At 36.9% G+C, this 16,592-nt stretch overlaps 3 protein-coding genes across 3 annotated transcripts; all 3 read left to right on the top strand.

The window, feature by feature from the left end:
- Nucleotides 1-474: 474 nt before the first annotated feature.
- On the top strand, nucleotides 475-3,144 carry LOC135695203 (uncharacterized). Its single transcript, XM_089108961.1, has 2 exons — nucleotides 475-1,369; nucleotides 1,999-3,144. Exons 1-2 carry the CDS (start codon nucleotides 1,122-1,124, stop codon nucleotides 2,075-2,077), a joined length of 327 nt encoding a protein of 108 aa, XP_088965087.1. The 5' UTR covers nucleotides 475-1,121; the 3' UTR covers nucleotides 2,078-3,144.
- Nucleotides 3,145-3,228: 84 nt separating this feature from the next.
- Nucleotides 3,229-6,793, top strand: LOC135691051 (52 kDa repressor of the inhibitor of the protein kinase). Its single transcript, XM_089108960.1, has one exon. It carries the CDS (start codon nucleotides 3,370-3,372, stop codon nucleotides 6,121-6,123), a length of 2,754 nt encoding a protein of 917 aa, XP_088965086.1. The 5' UTR covers nucleotides 3,229-3,369; the 3' UTR covers nucleotides 6,124-6,793.
- A 328-nt stretch (nucleotides 6,794-7,121) lies between these two features.
- LOC135686539 (N-acetylglucosamine-6-phosphate deacetylase) lies at nucleotides 7,122-14,784 on the top strand. The gene is made up of 8 exons (XM_065202792.2): nucleotides 7,122-7,355; nucleotides 8,955-9,094; nucleotides 10,599-10,653; nucleotides 10,774-10,986; nucleotides 11,563-11,790; nucleotides 11,934-12,063; nucleotides 13,493-13,539; nucleotides 13,772-14,784. The coding sequence occupies exons 1-8, from the start codon at nucleotides 7,130-7,132 to the stop codon at nucleotides 13,984-13,986; spliced, it is 1,254 nt and encodes a 417-aa protein (XP_065058864.2). The 5' UTR covers nucleotides 7,122-7,129; the 3' UTR covers nucleotides 13,987-14,784.
- The last annotated feature ends 1,808 nt before the right edge of the window (nucleotides 14,785-16,592 follow it).

Raw genomic sequence — 16,592 nt, 5'->3', positions numbered from 1 at the left:
TGTTTTTATCTGCTGTAAAAAATTTTTTCCAAAAAGACAATAATTTTCAATAGGATTAGGAGGATTGCTTTAGTGAAATCTGCTTAAAAGAGTGATTTTCCAGGGAACTAGAAGCATCACAATTCGAAAATTTCCTGCCCCTTCGGCGGCAACAATGGTGCCGCCTCAGGTAGTATCTATAAATTTTGCCCGTCCCGATATAGAGATTTGACAAGACTATTAGGAAAGTCGGTTATTATCATACAGAGTTAGATTGACAAAATGTATTGCAGAGGTTTGTGACACCAGCTAAAAAGTTTCAAGCAATAATTTTTTAATCATGTAAATTTGCATTCCACACCCACCCCCCCCCCAAATCGATTTTTTTTCTGTCGGCAATTTGACACATCCAGCGTCGGCAGTTACGGAGAATATAATCTTCGGCACCTTGAAGGTTTGTCTCTAGCGCCACCACTGCTAATAACCAGACAGGGGCGGATCCAGTAGGGTGCGAGGGGTGCTCAAGCACCCCTCAGATTTCGCAGGCTTTTTTTTAATAGCAATTGAAGGCACAATCTCTTCAATTCTGAGTACTACGCACAACAACCTGAAATTCTAGCATCCGCTTTAGTGCCCCGTCTCACAAGTGTTTAGCGCTATTTTTTCGTTTGAAGAAATGAAATGCTATTAAACTCCCCCTGGTTTCGCTATATAGCATTCTACAGACTCGGAAACCATTGTCTCCTCTATAACCCAGCCATTCGAGGCACCCGTGGCCTGTAAATTATACCAGTTTCTGCACCCGTGGAAGTGAATTTAGCCAATCACTGTGCCAGATCGAGGGGTTCTCAACATTGGCGCGAGAACCCATGGATTTCAAAAATCTAAAATATCAAAGAATACCGACTTAACCAGGGGGAGTTTCTTCCCTGTTAACTACAGTCAAATGTATTGTGGAATTTGACCAGGGGGAGTTGGCATTGACCAGGGGGAGTTGAATTATGATATCACCTTAAACAGGGGGACTGATTAGCTAAAATTTTAGGCAAAGCTATGGAAAGTTCCACAAATGGCTAGGTGTAGCGCAAATTTACAAGATATGTTTTCGAAGTCCTTTCTGGCGATTTAAGAGGCCATTGAATATGACAACTGACAATTATCCAAAATCGCTACTAAGACAGCTGAAGTATAACATCGACAGTGGATTAATTGGTAGTAGGGTAAAAAGAGATACGCTTGAAGATATCAAGCGGGTATTTCAACGTGAAATAGATGTTAGACGTTGGAAAATTTACAATGAGTCCAGGAAAGAAAGAACACTATGTACGGCTTCTTTGCTACAGTTTCCAAAAAGCGAGAACTGCAGAGCTGGAGATCGTGTACCCATCAGGTAAGAGATAAGGTCTTTAAAGTTGTTTACTTCAAATTTTTTCAAAAAACAACAAAATCTACAAGAAAACACGTATTTTTTATAAAAAACTAAGATCCGGTGCTGGTAGGCATTTTCTTAAATTTTCTGGCCATTTTGTTATCAGAAGTTTCTTAGATGTTTCTTAAATTTCTTTGGTACCTAATGAATTTTTAAACGTGCTTCCAAGTAAAGTAAATAGTTCACTCACATTCAGAGATAAATTACTTGAGTGTGCAGTTTACTGAGAATGAATGCAAACTGTCTGTCAATTGTAGTGTTGCAATATACAGTGATGTTCAATGATAAGACTGTTTCGAATGTTAACTCGGAAAATTAAAACTGCAAATTATAAAAGTTTCTTAGCTTTTTTCAATTTGGGTAGGGTTGTTTCTTAACTTCCTTAACCTACCGTTTCTTATAACCTGTTTCTTTTAAAAAAATGAGTGTAACTAGGTTTTTCTCATCTTGTACTTATTAGTCTTTACTAGTACGCTACTAATTAGTTAGCCTGACTTTCAGACTCCAAACTAAAAGTCTGGAACTCAGGCTACTAATTTGTATGTTAGTGGGTGTCGATAATTTGTAGGTTTTTTCTCATCTTGTACCAGAGTTGCCATTTGGGATTATTCAATCCAAGATTTCACGAAACTGGGACTGTGGAAAAGCTGTTGGGATCAGAAATTGTAATCTGGGATTCAGAGTAAAAATTGGAATTCTTTGGGATTATCCGGCAAGAATGGACAACTTGTTATAATTGGTCCATGGATTGTTCAAATTGACTATTATGTAACCCCTCAACACTGCTATAAGAACAATGTATAGTGAGCCACAAATAAGAAGAACGATTGACTTGAATTTGAAATTTTGTGTGATTTGTAGTGACTCTACTTAGGTCTGTTTTTGTTGATTTCCCCTTTTCATCCATTCCATCACATTCTCACATCGCAGCCAGTCGCAGCTCAGGCATCTCTACATCACTCTCATATTGCACATTCCCTATTGTTTACTTTTTCTTTACCACACACACTAACACACTATTCAATTTACTCATAACCTTTACTCGCCCTTCCTATGTTTTGTTTTTCTCACATAATTATGTGGCGCGAGAAAAAAGCGTTAATTGCCAATCATTTCCGTTTTTCAGAGTTCGTTTTCCAAACTGTTACATACACTGACTGAAAATTTGAAAGTGCTGTGTTCTGGTTCATCGTACTTCATACACAATGCCTCAAAGCTGAAGCCTTCATACTTATATCCCGTGTATTTTTATGCTCAATCTTTGGCAACTAACTCGACTATTTATGTCGAATTAAGCAACCGCATCATTGAAAAAATCGTAATTCATTGCGCAGGAAATATAGAAGGCATGGCTGCAGAGAAAAATCTGTCCCTTTCTATTACCTCTGCGGAGGAATCTACTTTTGCACTTGGCGACCATGTCTTTTCATATATTTTTGTTTAGTTTGTTTAATCTTTAAAAGTTCTAGAGTAAATTATTTGTTAGACTTGACCATACTTTGCTCACAAATCTATATGAAAAAAATTGAAAACGTTGTGACAGTAGGTTGCCTTTTATTCCATTGTTGCTCATAGCTACATTTCAACCATTGCACTGAACAAATTGGCTGATTTTTTTATTGTACCATATTTTTCCATATTACTTTTGCAGCACGCGAGATGATGGAAGCAGTCTCTTTAATGCATGCTCACAAGCTTTGTTTGGAGATAAGTCACTAGCAAGATGCTTACGTGGCCTTACAAGCATTGAGCTTTTCTTACACTCGAGTTACTATGAAACCCATCCCTTGATAAAGTCACCGCAAGCAATAGAGGTCTACAGTAGGTCTACAGAAAATGCATTACAGAACATTGTCTCTGATCGTGCACTTAAATACTATAAGGAAAAATGCTTTGAATCTTTAGTCGATGCTGAGGCTTCTATTGTTGCAAATGACTTTTCATCCTCATCTTTTCTTTCAATGCTTGCCCTTTCAAGTGCTACTGACGTAGTCATTGAATCCTACTATCCAATCAGTACCTTGGCTGGGGACAATGAAAGTGAAGTTGAGAGTCGTAATGGCAGGGAATTACTTTTTAACAGCACTATTTTGCCAAGAGGCTCTTCCTCTTCAAGCAATACAAAGATCCATATTTTTCGTTGCACCTCCTCTGAAAGTAAATTTCCAGAAAACAAAGACTATTACGTTCCTTTACTGCAAATGTCAGAAGATGCTTTAGAAACTGGAAGCGGCAAGCTAGGTATATCAAAATGTCGAGCAAACGATTACAATAGACAAGAGCCAGTAAGAGCTTCCAAGCGTACGCAGATGAAAATAGATGCATATGCCTTTAAGAAAGCTAAATTTGATGATTCGGCATCTTCTTCCCAGGCTTTCACAGTGGTTTCTTCTGAAAGCGAGATAGTTGACAGCTCAAAAATGGACGTTCGATGTCTTCCTTTACTTCCAGAAGCTTCCTCCGCCTCTTCCTGTCCTCAAAATGACATAGGAAATTTTTACCAATCGTGCTCTTCCCTTTGCGATCAAGAAAAGTATGATCTTCTGAACAATATTTGGAAACCTGGAAAGGATTTTCATTTCCCTGTCAATTCCTTGGGGCGTCGATTTCAGCATTCTTGGTTGCAAAGGTATCCATGGCTTGCGTATTCTTACATGCTAGATGGGGCATTTTGCATCAATTGTGTTATGTTTGGTGGTGAATACACACATAACGCTTCAAAGCTAAGGCATCTTTTCAAAGAGCCTTTTAAGAGCTGGTCAAAGGCCTTGAAGAAGCTTAATGACCATGTTGAAAAGTCCTCTATTCATAAGACAGCAACGGAAAGGTTTACACAATTTCGTTTAAGAATGCAAAATAAAGTGAGCTCTGTTGACGTCCAGCTGAATCATGCTGTTTCCGAGCAGGTTTCAAAAAATCGGGAGAAACTCAAGCCAATAGTTGGAGCAATTCTCTTATTGGCAAGGCAGGCAATGGCTTTGAGAGGACACAGGGATGATTCTGATTTCTATGAAGTGGATTCAAACAATCCTGGTAACTTGCAAGAAATTTTGTCTTTTTTGGCAACTTTTGGTAATAACATTAATTTTCAGGACCACTTGTTGAATGCTCCTGGGAACGCAACCTATCGGTCCAAAACTACCCAAAATGAAATTATAGCAATTTGTGGTGGTGCTGTACAAAAGTCATTGGTGAGCGAAATACAGCAGGCAAAGTATTTTTCAGTACTAGCTGACGAGGCAGCTGATGTCAGCAATGTCGAGCAAATGTCTATAGTTGTTCGTTTTGTTGATGGTACATCTACAATTCGCGAGGAATTTTTAGGATTTACCGAGTGTAATGAAGGTCTAACTGGCCGGGCAATAGCAAAGAAAATCAAAGAGAAGCTAGAGGAGCTGGGCTTGCCTATTGCTAACTGTAGAGGGCAGGGATATGATGGCGCAGCAAACATGTCAGGAAAATGCTCCGGTGCAGCGGTTACCATACAACGCGATTATCCCAAAGCTATCTATGTCCATTGTCGATCGCATGTTTTGAATCTATGTATAGCGTCAGCTTGTCAAATTCAAATGGTCAAAAATATGATGGGGCACGTGCGAGTCGTGTCTGAATTTTTTAATGTGCACCCAAAACGATATGTATTGCTTTGCGACAAAATAAAATCTTTGTTTCCTCAATCTCGTCATAACCATCTGATTGACGTATGCCGCACAAGGTGGGTTGCACGAATTGATGGTCTTGAGGTTTTTGTTGAGCTTTTCCAGGCAATTGTTGCGGCACTGGCTGAAGTTAAAGATAACTTGGAAGGAACGTGGAGTTCAGATTCGTGTAGAGATGCATCCGGGCTTTTTTACGGAACTGTTTCATTCCAGTTTATTGTAACACTCGTCGTTGTCTATCGTTGTCTTGCACTTACAAGACCACTAACCAAACAACTGCAAGCTACTGATTACGATGTTGTGAAATGTGTCGAAAAGGTGAAATTTCTAAACGGGTTACTCTCAAAGCTCAGGACCGAGATATCTGTCAATCATAATTCTTGGTTTGAAGAGGCAACCAGTTTGGCAGAGCTCGTTGACACTGTGCCATCAGCTCCAAGGACAGTGGCAAGGCAATTGAATCGAACAAATACACCAGCTCAAACACCCTCCGAATACTATCAACGTTCTTTATCGATACCATTTCTCGATCATCTTTGTGGCCAGATATCGCTTCGCTTCTCAGACACGAATATTGCTGTGCTTAGTGCGTTCCACGCACTTCCAGCAAAAGTGGTGTGCCAGCAAGACTGGCGAGTAAAGTTCGGAGGTTTTCTTGCCCATTGTTGGGACGATCTACCCGAAAAAAGGCACATTGATCTGGAGCTGGATATGTGGGAAAAAACATGGCAAGATTATCAAGGTACTCCACCCTCAACCGTGCAATCACTCTTGCCACTAATTGATAGACTTACATTTCCGAACATGTATACAGTTTTCCAAATTCTTGCAACCATACCTGTAACCACTTGTACCTGCGAGAGATCAATATCTGCTCTTCGTCGTTTAAAAACGTATCTTAGAAGTACCATGAAGCAAGAAAGGTTGAATGCATTGACGTTGTTGCACGTTCATCGTGACATACGTGTTTCAATTGACATGATTATTGACCAATTCGCCCAAAAACATCCACGCAGGATGAAACTATTAGATATTTTAAATGCTGATCCTCGCTGATGTTTGTATTGTTTACATTTATATTTTTAGGCGTATTCTTGGCATAACTTTCTGCTACGTATAACTATAACACTTTTCTAATTAAACTCTTGCTAAAAAGTGTGCTCCTTATTACGTCAGTAACATACTGTTGTTGTGTTGTGATCACAATTATTTCCAAGGCGCTCTGCAGAAACGGACAAAAGTCTTAGAGCTATAGTCCCTTCCAACCATCCTGCTCCGTAGTGCCTGACGTTCCATTCTATTCACCTGTAACTCATTAAAAAATTTCGCGCAGGATGTCCATCTTAACATGATACTCCACAGATCTTCAAAAGATACTTTATGTTTTGTAAAGTTTAAGTAAAATTGTATCAATTTTTTTGAACTATTTGCCTTTGTCTAGGAATAGCTGAAAGTATTCTATGGATATCTGTGTTATTGAATCTTAAGTTACAACTACTGATAAGTAAGCTACTGATTGAAGTGTAGCAAGAAAGTTAATAAACTTTTAAATTTTTTTTGAACTTTTACATAAATTCTTAAATTGAGTCATTCTGGCATCTCAGGTTACAGCAGGCTTAAATTATCTTTATGGCATATTAACAGGGGTACGATGTTTGTCAATAGCAGCGCCCTTAGTTATGAAACTTTCTGTATGAGCACCCCTCAGAATAATTGCTGGATCCGCTCCTGCCAGATATGTCGGTCGTATAATTGATTCTGTATCAAACTATTTGGAGGCTTTGGCACCCCTATGAAAAGTCAGCTGGGGCCATGGTCCACTGCCCCCCCTGCCCCCCTGCCAGACCGCCCCTGATCAGTGGTGTGACACCGATCCCTGTCGTACATTTGCTATATATGACCGTACTCGTCGTCGTCGTACCTAAATACACATTAATTGTCGCCTCGAGATGAAAAGGAGGTTTGGGCACCATTAATTTTCAAAGAGACGAGGACAGAACAACATAGGTAAGGGGTACAAAGAGGGGGCGTATGGTATATTCGTTGACGACAAATACATGCCATGAGCAAGCGAGCAGTTGAATCATGCAAAAATGGGAGTTTGATCCAGTTTATAAACTGCAGAATTCTTTACAGAGGTGCTATTGTCCTTGATGATTTATGGGTGCGGGGCGGTAAAATATGCAACCCAGAGCAAATTTTTTTCGATGAAAAAATTCAAGCTGACTTGAAAATTGATTGCAAAAACCTGATTATATCGCCAGGATTTATTGACGTCCAAATCAATGGTGAGTTGAACGAAGTAACCTTTCATTTCTAGAATATGGTGACACCATTATGTTGATAACTATTTTTATGTCTAAAAAGTTCTACACCTGGCACAAACAAATCAACTGTGACTTTACATTCCGGATTACAGAAGACAAAAGATACATTTAACACATCCAATTTTTGAAGAAGATGCGTGAAATATTTAGGTTAAAAAAGAATACAGATGTTTAAATTATTAGGTGAATTAATTGTATTTTTATGTAATGGACTTATAAAGTGAAGCTGAACTAAACTAAACAGATAAAATACCTGAAAACTTTTTACATGAAAATTAGCAACTGAAATTTAATGCAATAGAGAAAGACCAATTTGTAGAAGTAAAGTAGAAATAACCAATTCAGTTCCATTCCATGAAATACTGGAATGTAACATGTGAAATGACAACCTGTGTGGTTTTACTTTGATTTAACCTAGTCCAAATGCCTTCAACCCACAACTTGATTTTTGCCAGACCATCAGTAGCAAAATTTTGATGTGAAACAAAGAAAAATGAAGGACTTAGATAGGCGTCAGAGAAAGAATCTGGAAGAGCATAGAGGTAGGAGACAGGGCTCATTAATGATTTTTTGTGCCTGCGAGTGCAAAGCCAAGTAAAAATATGCCTACAAGTAAAATAGGTTGCAATTTATAGACAGATATTGATAAATCGAAAACCTCCCTGTTACGCTCAGTACTATTACACCAACTAACGTTTGTCAAAGGCATATGCCATATCGATATCATAATGAACTACATATAACTACATGTAAAACTGAACAAATGCTACTAGCGTTACATTTTGTACATAAAAAGGGAATGATCCAGTTTTTATCAAAGGGTCACTTTGGGTTGTCAAGTAGCCCTATCGCTGTTATCGATTTTATCAAATAAAGACATCTTCAGTAGAAACCCTTTCCGATATCTTGAGCACTTTACTTTTAATGGAGCAGTTTTGTTTACAACATCTTCTTTCAAAGTTTCTGAATTTTAGGATTTTGCTTTCGCTTTGTTGGCAAAAGTTAAAAGAATTTCGACAATTACACTGGGTTTTTTCTCATTTCAAAGATATAAAAAATAGCCATAAAAGATCCCATTCCCAATTACTTTCGTGATCTCTTCCACCAAGAGATAAAAGGTGATAAGAGTTAAGCAGACAACTTGATAATAGAGTAAGGACCTTCTGTCATTTTGGTAATGAAGACTTTCTACTACTACCTTTTATATTTCATTTGACTGTTCAATTTCAATACCAAGAAAGCTGTTTAAAGAAAGCATGACTGTAACACAATAAAGGTATATAATAATTGACTCAGAAATATGCCTGCAGAAATTGCTGAGACTTCTGTGCTGAAAGTGGTGAACTTCTGTGCCTGCAACCCCCTTTGCACGCTCGCACAGATTAATGAGCTCTGGTTGGAGAAGTATAATGAAATTGATGAGTGAAATAAGAGCAATGACAGAGCCTTGGGGAATACTGAGCTTTATTTGTTGGGGACTAGACAGGTAGCCATCCAGCACTTGCCCAACTTAATTTTTAGAAACAGGAATAACTCACTTTGAAACTTTCTCCATTACAGGTGGGTTTGGACATGATTTTTCCTCCAATGTTGAAAAGTTAGATGGTGCATTAAAATATGTTGCAAAGGGAATTTTGGCACATGGAGTAACATCATTTTGTCCAACTATTGTCACATCACCAAGTGAAGTCTATAAAAAGGTAGGTTATGGGAATTTATCATGATAAATAATGAGTAGATTGTGTAAACAAATGCAACCTCTAAATACCACCACCACATGATGTCTCATAATGCAAGTTATATCAGTCTCAAATCATACTCTTCACAAATTATAGATATTCAATTGTCAGCTGACTTCAAGTCAACAGAGAAGTCTTTCTAAACAAATATTCATTCAAAAAACGGGTTTCTTTAGAGATTGGTGAGATCAGCACTGTACAGTACAATGCTGTACATCTGCCGTGGCATTTACATTTTAGTCCTTGCTATCAACTAACATGATTTTCACACCAAACCCCTGTTTCTTTGGCACTCAATGTACCATAAATTCTCTTTTAAACCCCCAGGGGGGCTTATTATTTTTCAGCACTTGAAAGGGGGTTATAAAAGGGGGGCTAAATTGAGAGAGGGGCTTTATAAACATTTTGTAATAAAATCTGTTTTTAATGGTCAGACTACTTCTTTGTTATTTGCAAAATAAAAATCATCAAATCAGGCATCTACATCTCAATAATATTGTCTTCACCATAATCATAAAATATTAATTCTCAAATCATCTTCTTGGGCCATGTCGTCTTCTGAAATTAAGCATTCGAAAGGGTCGACTTCATCCCTCTGAGTACCAAAGTCCTGTAATTTTGGTAAAAGGCTTTTGCTTAAATACACATTAGATGTTTGTCTTCGGATCCATCAAGACTGGAAGAAACATGATTTGAAATTTGTTTGATGAGAAATATTGAACAACCAATTAATAAAATGAAAGTATTTGTTTTTTTCAAGTTCACTTGTCACTTTGGCATCGGTGAATTTTTTTTTTTGGGGGGGGGGGCTAAATTGAGAGAGGACTTACTAAATTTTTCCTTCTGAAAATAGCTTCTTACAAGGAAGGGGGGGGGGCTTAAAAGAGAATTTGTAGCATGTGTGATTTTTTATGATGCTATTGCTAATGAAAACGAATTCATATCAACATTAGGTCACAGTTTTAGCAAGGATTTGACTTTAATTAGCAACTTTAATTAATCACCCGTAAGAATTATTGTTGTGAAACTTATACTGTCATAAAATCTACAATGCTAGCACAGAAAAACAGGAAAATTGTATCAGAACTTGAAATAAAATGGTTAATCTTAATGAAGTTCAGAGTGATTTCCAAAATGAAGCTGTAAATTTAATTAGTATGAAAGCTGAAAATGGCAAATGTCACATAGTTTGTCTTTTTTGGAAAATAACCTTTTCGTTTGTAAATTTTTAAACTGAGTTGGCAGTATCATAAGGAAGCTGTTGGTCTACAAAAGTATCATCAGACCACCACACCTTTCCCCTAAAACTGCCCCTTTAAGTCCTGGCTGTCAGGTGTCTGTGGCTTTTTGTAGTTTCATCAGGCAAATCTGTGCAAAAATGTCACGCTACATGTATTCAACAAAAGATACAAATATCTGATATCATGTTTGACTGACAAATAATTTAATTATATTTTATTTCCAGGCACTTCCAAAGATTTCTGCACAACAAGGTGGATCTCATGGTGCAGAGATTATTGGTGGGTTCTCTCAAGATTCTGAAATTGTCTAGAATTTCAGTTGAGTCTATTGATAGATAGGTTATGTGTATGCATCTTCGTAAGATATTTGATCTTTACAGAGCATCTTTCTTTTACTAGGTGCCCACATCGAAGGGCCATTTATCAATGCAGAGAAAAAGGGTGCCCATAATCCTGAATACATTACAGTTCCAACAAAGGATGCAGTAAGAGGTGTTACAGAAATTTATGGGTCTCTTGATAATGCTGCAATGGTAACTATAGCACCAGAAATCGATGGAGCGCTTGAGGCAATACCACATTTTGTCAGGAACAATGTCATCGTTTCGATTGGTAAAAAGCTTAAAAAATTTTCTTTCATAATTCTTAATTATTTATGAATCTTTCTTTTTTAGTTCCAAATTTTAACCAAAAAGTAATTTTTTTGAGATATTGATACCTCTGGTCTATTTTTTCCCCAAGTGCACTGATTTAAAGCCTCAATGAAAAGATCGTTCCACTAAGTATTGTCCACAATTTTTTCGATCCCAATTGTTATCAGAGTCTGTTCCTTTGCCTTTTCCAGGAACCCCAAAAGTGCAAGCTTTTTTCAGACAGGATTCTTCTTATTTTGTTTAAATGTCAACATTACTACACGCAATGCATTCAACTACCATAAACCTTCGAATTGTTTCCCTCTTGAATAAGTCGCTAATGTCAAAGTAAATATTGCTAGTGATTCCCCATTCTCTAATACACCCTCACCATATCATGTCATTTTTTACAGTACATGATTTTAGCCCATAATTGATTCCATACTCACAGCGGAAACTTAGAACACATGAAGCATTGTTTTTGGCGCCATCTGCCGTGGCATTTACATTTTAGTCCTTGCTATCAACTAACCTGATATTATTCTTAATTTTACAGGTCATAGTAATGCTAATCTTCTAGAAGGCGAAGAAGCTGTTCGCCGAGGAGCGACATTCATCACTCATTTGTTCAATGCTATGGCTCCATTCCACCATCGAGATCCTGGCCTAATTGGGGTTCTTACTAGTAATGTGATTCCAAAATATGCTTTCTATGGGATTATAGCTGATGGCATACACACGCACCCCACAGCTCTACGTATAGCTTACAGGGCTCATCCAAAAGGTATGCGTCTATACTGACTTTTACACGGGTATTGTGGTACGTGGATGTGGTATCAGATGCCTATAATACGCTGGTTTTGGGCTTTAAATTTTCTTTACTTACAAAAGCTAGGATTATGTGCATCTTTTTATCCTTTTTATAAGGCCTTGTTCTTGTCACGGATGCCATCGCAGCAATGGGTCTTCCACCTGGAGAACATCTACTAGGTACAATGAAAGTAAATATCGAAAAGAACAGAGCAACTCTTGTTGGCACAAATACACTAGCGGGGAGGTTAGTTGAATTTATTATTTTAAAAGTAGATCCTAACTTATGGTGTAAAATAGCATATTGTTTTAACCTTGAGTACCGTATTTATTCTGTTATAAGCCGCGGCTTGTATTGTTTTGGCACCATCTGATGAAGTTTAGGGGTTGATCCGTGGAGAAGGAAAAGAAGGGAAGGAAAACTTTTGGTTGGATCCTGGTACAAATAGAATGTTCTTTCTGTTTAGGAAACTTTCGGTTACATGCAGCGACGCCTGCACAAGATTAAGGCAGGAGAGGCAGCGTTCATGCTGAGGGCAAATAGCTGAATTTTTTCCACAATCGATTTTTAGTGAGAGGTAGGGGAATGCAAAATGAAATATTGGAATGGATCTGTTCCACCCAAACAGCTGGGATTTTTGTAATCAAAGGTTCTAAACATAGGCATGGCGTTGAAAAAATTATCCATGCAAGTGGGTATTAAATGGCCTTGTCATTATTCGAAATTTTTGGCGTTAAGAAAATCATGGCAATTACAAATGGGCTGGTTGTAAGACTTTGATGGTACGCTTAGTCTCAATATGCTTGATTTTCAGCTTCCAAAGAAGTTGCAAGGAAGTGCTCTTGAATACGTAGATTCAATGTCATTTCAGTAGTAAAAACTCTAGTTCAAGTTAAACGTAAAATTCTAAGCAGGGGCTCTTAGCTCGATAGCTCTCTTATGTGTTTTTTCTAAGTGTCCAAAGTAGCCATTAACAATATTCATGTTCTATATTAAAATTTATTTTTATTCGATAATAACCAGTTCTCCTTTTTAGAGTATTCGTGGTTGTAATTGTTTATGATGTTAGTTGATATCATGAATCATATATCGAAATTAATGAAAAAAATTGATTGACTGACTGCTTGACTGACTGACTGATTGATTTGACTGGTATGATTGATTGTTTTGTAAATATTCAGACATCTTTTGCGTCAATCAATCAATCAATCAATCAATCAATCAATCAATCAATCAAAAACTTTATTAATGTGTCAAAAAATAATTAGCTTACAAGCTAATTGGGGACACAACGAAAAAAGTATATAAAGTTAAATTAGAGCATAAAATATGAAATTACAGTATAATTATTAAAACATAAAAATTTCTAAAAATCCTATGTACAACTAAACTAAAGTCTACAGTCTAAAAGAGTTTCTAAGTCCATTTTTCTTATACATTTCTTGAATTGGGTTATTGTTGTCACCTCCTTGATAGCTCTCTTTAATTTGCTCCACAGATATGGGCCAAAGTATCTTACTGAATGTTTTCCTTCTTTTACCGTACGAAATTTCGGAATTACAAAGTTGCTGTTTCTTAATTCATAGGGAGTTTCTTTTACTGCAAACAAATCCTTTATAAAGTGTGGGGCTATGCCGTACCTTTTGTTGCTTAAGAGTCTTGTTTTCTTTTTAAGCATTGTGACCATGAAGGAGTGCTTACGACATTTCAGAAAGGCCGCAGGTGAGAAATGTTCTATTACCTTTGGAAAGTTCTATTAATACTTATATTTATTGAGATCTTTCCGTAAAAGTCTACTTAACATATAAAAGTCTGGTGCAAATGCAAATCGAAAAACAAGCCTGTTGTTTGGCCTTAATCCAAAAGATAATTTGCAACTGAAGAGTTTTGCCAAAAATCAAAACCGTATTAGATTTAGCTTAATTTGTGATGCGTGGCTTTTTTAATTTTAAAGGTTGTTCTACTGTGGAGGCGCTGGAAGCAGCAACTTTACATCCGGCACAGCTTCTCGGAATCGAAAATAAAAAAGGGACGTTAGAATTTTATTCAGATGCTGATTTTGTTATAATTGACGATGAGTTTAACATTCATGCTACTTTTATAAGCGGACAACCAGTGTATATATATGAAAATGGCTACATGAATCATGTAGCTGATATTTGTATATAGCTTTCTGTCTTTTTTGTAGAGTTATGCACTTGTCTATAAAGAGTTTTTGTAATAGATTTTGATTAATTTGTTTCCAACAGTATTGTTAAATGATTATCAAATTGCAGAATATAAATCCTTTAATTCAAAAGCAATTTTGGCAAACGTGATTGGTTTTCTGACTTTTTGACTTTAAGATCGTGATCTTCCTTTTGAGTCACGTGACTTCCCACCTAAGCAGCTGCTTCTGTTAGCCATCGCAAACAAGTGAATGGAAAGCTAGAAAATTCTCAAAGATCTTAATTTAAAAGGCTATTTTGATTGTTTTATCAGTTCATTGTTATTTACTTTTCTTCCGTAAGTTTATCTTTTGATTGGAAAATTGAAGGCGTTTTCAAACTTTGTTGCATTATAAGCTGTCTTTCTGGTTCAATGTAGACACAACATTTTAGTTGTAAGTCAAAACAAAAATTGTTTACTTTGATTAAAAATTGTTGTCTATAATGATTCCACATACAGTTATGCGTATGTCGTTGGATTAATTCCGAATTGTTGTATAAGATTGACGCATACTCTGGCATGACCAAACTTCCGCCAGAGTGAGGAGAGTCGAAAGCTCTCCGTAATTCCAGGCATATGAATCACGAGGTGTGGTCACATCGAGAGGAAGGACCAGGACACTGCTCGATAAGCATAAGCTTTCCAGCGTCCTAAAAACTACCTTCGGATGCTAGGTAGAAACAAATACAAAACAATGCAATCAAGTACTTTGCTGCATTGCCACAACTTTTCCTTCACTTGTTACTCTGTTCATCACTTCCTCATGTGATAATGCATTTCCAACTTTGTCGCTTTTTTCTACGTAGAATTATTTCCTTTTTCACTTAGAAAGAATCATAACTTCCACTACAAAAATCAAATATATTTCTATTTAGCTAATCGTTTTAACGTTCTTTTGAAAAACTCGTCAGTCTTTTGCTACAAATACCACCGCGAAACAACCGTTTCCCATTTTCTTCATAAGTGACATTATTGTTTTTAAATTTCTGGGCACGGTTGGCTGTCTAGCCATTTGGTTTGCTGTTCAGTCGTTATCTTATCGTTGCTTTAAGGTGGAGATCATAAGGGCATCGTCCTTGGTAGAGGATAGTTTAAACCATAAGAAAAACAACACGAGGCTTCACAGAAGCTTGACTGGAACGTAGAAAAGATCAATCACACGATCTTCCTTTTCTTCAGCCTCTATTGCAGCCGACTTTAAAATCAATATAAGTAAAAAACACATTTTTCAAGTGAAATACGTCGAATTCTTGAGACTTCTGGTGGTTGAACATCTTACCTTGAAGCATCGCATAACCAAACTTTCGAAAAATTGGAATGGACTTGTCGGGACGCATTTCCAGACCAGGAGCCTTCTTCCAAAAGACAAACTAATAGCCATTTATAATACTCTTGACTTTCTTAGGATATTGCATTTTGGTCTGGTGAAATACATTAAGTGTCCTACAGATCACTTTGCCTATTCGCTCACAATTTTTTAAGGGATTTGACAATGGAGGCTTTTTGAATTTTTCTAATCAGACTAACAGCTTTTGTTTATCAACCAGTCATAATGTTTGTTTGTTTGTTAATAGGAAACAAAATACAAACAGAAAGAGCATCATTTGTCGGGTAAAAGTCTTTGCAAAAGCGGGAAAGCAAGATAATGATGTCGATACTTAATTTTTTTATACAGTTGTTTAATCACAGGTGAATGCAGGCTGAGAAACATAAGATAAGCAGAAATGAAACATCAGAATAAAAGAAACGTAAAAACCTCGGTTCAGGTCTGGACACTGAAGAAGATATCTAAGATCGGAGAAGGTTGACCATCCATCATAGCTATAACGCTGAAGAAAGCATTTACGCCTGGAAGAACTCAGAGGAAGAAAAAAATTTAGCCTGGAGGGATATGGTCGAGAAAGAAGACTTTAAAAGGTATAACATCAGGAATTGGAAGGATGCAGAGAAACAGAGGTGATTCAAGACCGAAGAAACCTGGAGGCCGGGGGGCCATGGCTCCTCCACTTTGTGGCAGAACAAAAGTTGACAGAAATCTACCATTTCATCCTCTAAGAAACTGTCATAATTATTCCCTTAAATATGCCCTTAGCTTTAGGTTGGTTGCTATGACTTTACCATAGAAGAAAAATTGAATAAATAGATATAAAAAATTGAATAGTGGAATTTGAACGAAGGAATCAGTAATTGTCCAAGTTGTACAGCTAGTAACAGCTTGGCTTGGGAAATAGATCAAGAAACCTGATCCAGAATAACTTGGTGCCAGCACAAATTGACGAAGTTTCGTTTTTTTACGGCCTAAACTTGGCAAACAAGGTCTGTTTATTAGCAAAAACTTTCTCAGAAACATTACAAAAAAAGAGAAATCAGCTTTTGAAGGAAAAGAAAGAGCTACAAAGAAAATTTTTGAGGATATGAGAAATAAAGTATGGGCAGATTTGTTCTTAAAAAGTATCATCAAGAAAACTTCAAAGTTTGATCGCTTGGATAACCCATTCCTAGAAAGAAAGAGAAAATATAGACGCAATTGTAAATTACATTTACATTTACAAATAACTTATTTTGAT

Source organism: Rhopilema esculentum, chromosome 6 (genome assembly GCF_057945365.1).
Source record: "Rhopilema esculentum isolate cy_ngs chromosome 6, ASM5794536v1, whole genome shotgun sequence".
NCBI classification, from domain to species: Eukaryota; Metazoa; Cnidaria; class Scyphozoa; order Rhizostomeae; family Rhizostomatidae; genus Rhopilema; species Rhopilema esculentum.
This window is presented reverse-complemented; position numbering and strand designations above follow the sequence as displayed.

Bases quoted from the DNA above. Each gene is read 5' to 3' on its own strand.
- LOC135695203 (XM_089108961.1), top strand. From the start codon at position 1,122: ATGACAACTGACAATTATCCAAAATCGCTACTAAGACAGCTGAAGTAT. The intron at 1,370-1,998 runs GTAAGAGATAAG...ATCTTGTACCAG, and splicing joins GGAGATCGTGTACCCATCAG to AGTTGCCATTTGGGATTATT.
- LOC135686539 (XM_065202792.2), top strand. From the start codon at position 7,130: ATGAGCAAGCGAGCAGTTGAATCATGCAAAAATGGGAGTTTGATCCAG. The intron at 10,654-10,773 runs GTGGGTTCTCTC...TTCTTTTACTAG, and splicing joins TCATGGTGCAGAGATTATTG to GTGCCCACATCGAAGGGCCA. The intron at 13,540-13,771 runs GTGAGAAATGTT...TTAATTTTAAAG, and splicing joins ACATTTCAGAAAGGCCGCAG to GTTGTTCTACTGTGGAGGCG.
- LOC135691051 (XM_089108960.1), top strand. From the start codon at position 3,370: ATGCTTGCCCTTTCAAGTGCTACTGACGTAGTCATTGAATCCTACTAT.